Source organism: Pundamilia nyererei, unplaced genomic scaffold (genome assembly GCF_000239375.1).
Source record: "Pundamilia nyererei isolate P.nyererei 1_Seehausen unplaced genomic scaffold, PunNye1.0 scaffold00230, whole genome shotgun sequence".
NCBI lineage: Eukaryota > Metazoa > Chordata > Actinopteri > Cichliformes > Cichlidae > Pundamilia > Pundamilia nyererei.
This window is the reverse complement of record NW_005187631.1, coordinates 242,467-250,484: the sequence shown is the minus strand read 5'-3', so window position 1 is coordinate 250,484 and position 8,018 is coordinate 242,467. Positions and strand designations below refer to the sequence as shown.

The following is an 8,018-nucleotide window of genomic DNA, read 5'->3' as shown; positions in this document are numbered from 1 at the left end:
CCTATGATTTATGTTACTTGACTGACTGTACACAGCATTACTTTGTCACATTCAAGTGTTGCACTTATAAAGTCCTCAGTTTATTTCTTTAAATTTTCCTTTTACAGTCGGTTGACGAGATCACAACAAACTAAATGAAGACTGGATGATGTGTTTCAGGGAGCTGTTACTTATGCCTAAGTGAGGTTTGATTTCCTTGGACAGTGGCTGCCTTTTAAATCACTTTCAGTCCAGCTGTTAAACCTAAAAATTTACAGAGGAATATTTTTTGGTTCGTTAAGCCACTTAACACTGACCTATGAATCATTCAAGCACAAAAAAAAATGCACATAACACATGGTTCAGACACTTTACTTTACTAGCAGCGTGCCGCAAAAACATATGATTCATTTATTATTTGTAGATTCTTCTGAATATGCAAAAAAACACAATAGATGAGGATAATGATAAATACTGTTTTTGCACCAACAAGGTGATTCCCAGAGAGCTATTATCTGAAAACTTGGCATATCTCAGCACGCTGTGTAGTATATACTTAAAATTGAGTGGAAACTCGATAAGTGGAGGACATAAATAGCATTAGCTCACCTAAAAGGCTATCGACAGCAGATGAATAGTGTCTGAAAGTCATGTCCAACAAAGACCTAACGCAGGTGGTTAACTTACAGAAGTGCAGTGTGGCTGCACACTAGGTGGCCCTTAGACAGTGATTTGGGCATCTGACTTGGATGCTGTTATGGATGACTATGCCTCAGATGAGTTTGTGCATATTTATTCCATTGTGGTAACTCTTTACATACATTAAATTCTCCCCTGTTATTAGCCCCAATAGCTAATTTTCCTGCTTATATGAGTCAGTGTCCTTATTCTCCTCCATGTGTCATTCATTTCCTCCTCTTTTTGTTACTTACCTTTTTTTCCATCTTTCGATCTCTCACCTAAAATTACCCATCACACCTTTTCACCTCCCTTGTTTCTTCCATTTTCTCTCCTTGTGATCAAGCCTTTAGATCTCATTAGCACCCCAACTCGGATGTGTCATACTTTTCACCCCTTGCCACGGTGGAGGAGGTGACGCACAATATGGAGTTGAAAGTACAAGTACAGCAAAGTCTGTGCTGAAACGATGAAAGTCTTAAATGGGGACATCGTTACAGCATTTTTTAAATCTGAAAGAGGGAAAATGACTCTTGGTTCTTTGTTTCACAAACAGAGACATATCGGTACAAGAAAATAATTAACTGAAGCTGATGGATTTACTTTAGCTCTGCATGAGCCACATTTGCAGTGATCCTTCTTCATCTCACAAAACAAGCTGTTTGAGTCAGCCTGCCAGTCGCCTTAGCAACAGCACATGCAGAGTTTAATGACCTCGGCACAAACCGTGTGATTGCTTGTTATTACTCGTCCTGTTTGAGACGATCTAAAGAGGGTTGAGAGGGAGAAGATGGACGTAACAAGCCAAAAAAGAGATGAGGGTTATTGGGGCAACCGCCAGAGGAGGGAGCTGTCCTCAGATGTGCAACAGTTAGCAGACACAGTTAGGGCTGAATGAAGGAGGCAGCAGGGGCTAATGGTCTTAGTCACACACCTGTTAATATTTAACAGGAAGCTCTCAGTGACTGCGAGAGTCTCGTTCCTGTTACAGTGCTTGTTCTCGCTGATGATAGATCAGGAAGCCGAATAGGAAGAGGAGACGCTCACTCTGCTTGTGTCTCTGCGTCTGTCGTCGTCTTCTCACATGAATCTTTAGGAAATATAAAATCCTGCAGCTATCTTCCATCAATAATAATGTAACCCAGGCTCATCAACAGAGCTTTATGTGCTTCCTGATGAGCATGAAGAGGAAGAATGCAATGTGGTCTTCTTCAACCACCTAAAGATCTGTTTTTTTTTTCTTATTTTGCTTTTTTTAATATTAATTTTAATACTATTAGTATTACTATTACTATTAATAGTAATACTAATAATATAGTATTATATAGGGTATAGTAATAACTCAGTCTTACAACAAAGTATTTAGATGAAGACATCAGGCAACATCTCTTGAAGGTTGGGTGATTAATTAAGGTTAATCTTGACATGTTTTTAACCTAACTAGTACTCGACCGATCCACTTCAGACTAGGCAGCTGTATTGTTAGGACCTAAAGTGAGTGCAGTGTCACATGTGAAAAGCAGTCTCACATTAAGGGTGTAAGCAATCAATGTGCAGATGATGATGGCATCATCATTAAATCCTCGCATGCTCTGACATCATCTCTCACCAGTGATCTCACAGAGATGCCAGTGACCAACAGCTGCATATGGCCACACCAGCAGGCGCTGCACTAGTATTACATAACACTTGTTCTAGTTCGTGTGTAGAATATTCCAGTCAGGTGGTATTACTGCGCATTTTGCTGATTATTTACTCTGCCGTCGCGCTACGAATTGGACACGTCTCCCTTTAGCTAAAGTCTGGCATTTTACCATCCTCGTGGGAATGTTAAAGGATTTTTAATGACTGTGTTGCTTTGTTACTGTGGATCTCTTGTAAGCAGTAATAGACTGCTCATTATGTATTTGGCAGGCGAGGTACCACAGCTAACGGATTTGAAACTGTGGCTTTTAGATTTTTGTTAAATTCAACAAAAACACTGGTTAATTGAAAGCAATACTGAAGAGCAGAAGGTCTTGAGTCACCCCTCATGTAGTTATGTTTTGCTTCCATTGAGCCAAACTTTGAAGGTCTATCAAAGTTATTCTCTGGACTTTGACTGCTTTTTCAATCATTTGCAGTTCTGAACCTGACCTCACCTATCTCAAAGGTGTACCTCAAGGTTGTGTCTAACCAAACCAAACTAAGAGAAAAGGCTGAGCTATGCTAAATGACACAATAACTGGACTGGAAATCAGTTACAACAGGTCAGATGGAGGTTTGATAATGATTTGGGGCTGCATTTCAGCCAGCGGTGCTGGGTCTTGTTAAATTGATGGAATTTTAAATGGAAAAAGTACTGTCAGATTATAATCAACCATGCAATACTTTCTGGAAAGCATCTGAATGGCAACAGCCTTGTTTTTTTTCAGCATGATAATGATCTCAAACACACTGCCAATGCAGTAAAAGCAGACCTGCATAGAAAAAAACACCACCAGTCATGATTGGCCTCCCCAGAGCCCGGACCTCAACATTACTTAAGGAGTGTGGGATCATTTCAAGGCAGCCGACATCTAAAGAAGAGCTTTGAATGTCCTTGAAGAAGCCCGGAGAACTATTCCTGAAGACTACTTAAAGAAATTAGAATAAGGCTGCCTAAGAGACAGAAGGCTGTGTTGAAAAATAAAGGTGGTCATGCTGAATATTGATTTTCAAGCTCATTCAAACTGTACATGTATTTTGAATGCATACTACTTCTATGTTTGTTCAATGTTTCAATAAATTGCTGCACCTGTTCACATTTTCCTCACAAAATATAAAGAAATGAGGGGTGGATCATGACTTTTTACACAGAAATGTACTTACAGATAATGTTAATATCTTCTATGTTAATGTTTTAACATCAATACCTAAGTGTAGTCAGCCTTTTAACAACATTTAAAAATGTCCCTACACCACTCCTTACTTTATAAACTGAAAATCGGGTGTTTCACACACCAATAGATATGAAGTCAAATATATTTACATCTGAAAACTCATTGTGATGATGCCCTAGCTGTGCCAGCACCCCTACGGCGGCCCTCACTGGCATCTAAATAGACACATGCTGCCTGACCCACCATGCTGGCAGAATGAGAAGGGCGATCATATTACAAACTGTTATTAATAGCCACCCTCTCCCCTTTCTCATTGTAAACTAATAGCTGACATGCTCTCACACTGTATCTGAGTCTCTCTGTGCCACTCCTCTATTAAATCTAATTTCTCTGCTCCAATTCAAATATAGCTGACGCACAGGCCAGAGGAGTGTGCTCAGAGCACGCTCATGCGTCAGCCAGTCACTGTAGCTATAATATATCATCTCCGTCTTCAGTCAAACATAAACTGTCATGAATTGTGATGTTTTATTGATGAGAGTTCAGGACTTTTTGCACATGAGCAATCCTGTTATGTCAACACTTCCTACAGAGCATCTCTCATATTTGTTTAAATACTAAGGGGTTTCCTGATGTGTGCTGAAGTAATATTTGCTGATTTAAAGTCAAAGCAGTCATTTTTAGTAGAGCTAACGTGTACAATTCGTTCATTCTGGTGTTTGAACAATGAGAAAAAGCCAGACTTTCCACCTATTGGGAATGGTTGGAAATGAACCAAATAAGTGAACCAAATATAACTGAGACCAGTTGTGGAGGGTGGCTAGAAAATTGGAGAACTATTAAAGGTTATTTTTCTGAGAAACAAACAAGTGTCCCCATTTTCTCTGTTTTTCTAAAGACAACTACTCTCTGACCCTCTATGTGGACTCTGTGGACACCATGTTGTTCAGAGTGTTGTCCAATAGAGCTCTTATTTTTAGAAAGAGTGTGTCTCCTCTGCAAAACTTAATATGGGAAAGGCATCTTAGAGCTCTCCTTTCTACCCACTCCCATCATACATCTATCCATACCTTCAGCCCTCAAAGACACTAGGATGGTATCTGCAGCTCTCCAAACAGCCAGCAACACTGTTTTCCCTTTTCATAGCTCTAGCTCCAAACAGGTGGCTCTACAGCCTAAACATGGCTCCTCCTATGTTGCCCCCCCCTTTGCTATTTTCCTGAGCACTATCCACCCTGACTGACCCCACCACTGTCATTCCTACATTTTAGACAGCCAATGGCTTGCGGATGGGCAGGATCAGTATTGTGCCCCCTTTACTGCCCCAGAAAATGGTACCACCCTCTTTAGCTAGTGACATCAGCAAAACCATGTGCAAATCTGTTTTAAAAGGAGGGTATTAATGTCAGGCCTGTTCTTCTCTAGCCTGCGGGACAAGAAGAAGACACTAAGTTGTGTTTGGGACAACATTAACTTCTTTAAGAGTATTTTAGTTGCCCTTCTACCCCGCTATCACCAGGCATTGAGAAGAAGAGTTCTTACAACGAACAGGTGACGATAACCATGAAATGGTGCTGGGTGTTTTTAGGGGTCTTCGCTTCTTTGGGGACCCTGTGCTGGGGAGAGAAGGGCTTGGAGATCCCTGAGTATGATGGCAAAGACCGGGTCCATGAACTCAGTGCCAAGAACTACAAGTCCATCATGAAGAAGTATGACGTAATGGTGCTTTACTACCACAAAAATGTGGATGGGAATCGCAGTGCCATGAAGCAGTTGCAGATAGAGGAGATTGCCCTGGAGGTGGGTGTCTGCCAAATAATGACACTGAATGAATATGTGGTGCATGGGTGTGAAGGGGCATGGTGGGAGGAGGGGTGTGAGGGAAAGGTTTCAGATGGGCAATTTGGCACCACACTGGGGGTTCCTGGATGCAGTCGCAGCTTTCACAGTTAGGGTTATTGATGAGTGGTATTACCCATTTGACATTTAAGAAGAAAGGCAAAAAAGAACAGATTATTCAGTGAGGTCAAGTTGAATAATTAATAGATCATTCAATTGTGGCATCTCACGAGTATGGCTGCCCATGGACGAATGCTTTAGAGAGGCAGCCATAATGGAGAATGTGGGGGAAAAGATGCAGGGGAGTACTCATCTGGAAGTCTAGACTATGGATTAACATGCATTCAGTCACCTGCTATCAGATTATTTTCCAAATTAGGTAATCATACAATAATTCCAGTTTCAGTGTTGAGCATAATTGATGTATCTTCACACAAACTCACAGAAATAACTGAAACTTTGAAGACCTTACAGGATAACCTGTCCATGTGGACACTTATGGCATATTTACATTTTATTGTGTCATGCAGCTTGTTCATTTAATCCAGCTACCTTTAGGTATGGTTGGTGCTAATGATTATTTGTTCATTATTTGTTGAACTTGATTAATTGACCCCTGTAGCTGCCTGCTTATATCATTCAGGAGAGACTTGGATTCTTATTGAAGTTAAACTCAGGTGAAATGATGTTGCAGCCTTCATAAAACTACACCAACCATGCTAACCATTGTAGGAATATGTAAAATATGAGTTTTGCAAAAGTAACAGCAGAATAGTGACAAAAAATCTGGTGAAAAAACAATGAGATTTACACATTAAAGTCTCACGAATACTGAATAGTCATGACTGCAAAATATATAATTTTTTCATTGTGCCTCATCCTGTTCTGTATATTTCTTAATTCCCACATGGGAATGAGGCAGGACAGTGGTGCACCGTCACCCCAGGGCTGAAAGGTCTTGGATTGGAATCCGACCTGGTGGAGTTTGCGTGTTCTCCCTGCATCTGTGAAGGTTGCATTGGGATACTGTGGCTTCGTCCCATAGACATGCTTTGGTTTAGGTTTATTGGTGTGTAGTAGTTTGACTCTATGCGTTAGCTCTGTGACAGGTTGCAAGCCCACACATGACCATGACGTGGATGGAAATGGGAAAGAAATTTATATTATTCCTTTATTATCATAAAATATTAATCCTTTTGATCTCATAGTGTTTACACAGTGGCCCATAGGGTAGTGGTTAACACATTGACCTAACACATGACCGCTCCCTGGTTTGAGACTTCGAAGAACTTAACATGAAGAACTTAACATCTAACAGCATAATTGTGTAAAATACGTATGTGGATCTACTGCTTTGTTGACCTCTGATTGAATAAGAGGGTAGCTAAAATAAGCTCTTTTTTAGAACAATAAGTTTTGTATGAATTTCATACAAGGTCATCCAGGCCTTTGTCTTTAAGACATGCTTGTATAGTTGACTTGTATCATCTGGATTAATGGATAAATAAAGCTCGGTATCATCTACATAACAATGACAATGTATGCAGGGACACATGTTCAATATAAAAAGTATCCGTCCCAGCAGAGCAGACTCTGGAACTTTGCAATTTTCATGTCTGAGACTCCACATTTCCACACACGCGTTGGAATCAGACAGATACAACTGAAACCTCTGCAGTGCAGTTCCTTTAAAACCAACAGTGTGTTACAATGTCTCTGGTAAAATATTGTGGTTAACCATATTCAATGCTGCACACAGGTTACCTCTAGCTGTGTTAAGCCTAAAATGTTGTATACAGTACAAATATAACCTATTACAAATTGCTTTTAGTCTAACAACATCAATTATGGGATAACATGATGTCATGCTCATTTATCTGCATGGCATATGATGTAAGTGCAACAGCAAATGTAGGCAAAGCCAGAATGTTGCGAAAGCAGAAGTAAATGAGGCCTTTCTCCTTTAAGCACCTCTGAGGCAGGCACTTACTCATAGATTATCCAGAGATACTGCTAATCAGCCAAAGGAGGAGGGAGAGTATGTCTGCTCAGAAGACTTTTATTAGGTGAATAAATATGAACAACTCTTTATTAGACAATCCACAGCTGATGCACCTGGGTCCTGCTGTCAGCCAGTATATTCACCATAGCAGCCTTTTGCTTGTCAGAGCAGAAGTGTCTTCTTACAGAAGCGCAGTGTACCTTACACTAGACTGCATAAGTCACCGCTGGAAATAGACTGGGACAGAGCTGCATGCTTAGCAAGAGGCTAAAGCCCTTGTGGGAGTTTTAGGCCATATTTCACATCAACTACATCTCCCTCATTTACTACATGCCCCCTGGACACAGGCTGAAGTCTTAACCCTCTAAAGGCAGGCGTTGCCGATTTGCAACACTTAAAAACTAACAACTTGATTACCCCACATACATATTTTATGAGTTTTTTTTACTCAGAAGTACCACTGCAGGACTTGGTTGTGCATTAGCAACAAAAAGTTTAATTTGAGCCTGAGAGGGTTAAACCATCATTTACACACCCAAGTCAATGGATCTGATCAATTTCCTATCTGTGGTGCCAAGTGCTGCTTCTTGGCTGGAGAAAGAGATGCTTAGTGGAGCATGTCCCTGCTGGACTGTTTGATTGATTGATTGATTGATTGA

The 8,018-nt window shown here is 40.5% G+C and overlaps 1 protein-coding gene across 1 annotated transcript in view; it reads left to right on the top strand.

Annotated features, from left to right (window-relative positions):
- Nucleotides 1–4,901: 4,901 nt before the first annotated feature.
- Nucleotides 4,902–8,018, top strand: part of LOC102194588 (calsequestrin-1-like) — a 29,439-nt gene continuing 26,322 nt past the window's right edge. Inside the window, exon 1 of the mRNA XM_005748832.1 lies at nt 4,902–5,318. Coding sequence (XP_005748889.1) covers nt 5,082–5,318 — 237 coding nt within the window. The 5' untranslated portion in view covers nt 4,902–5,081. The remainder of the gene's footprint in view (nt 5,319–8,018) is intronic.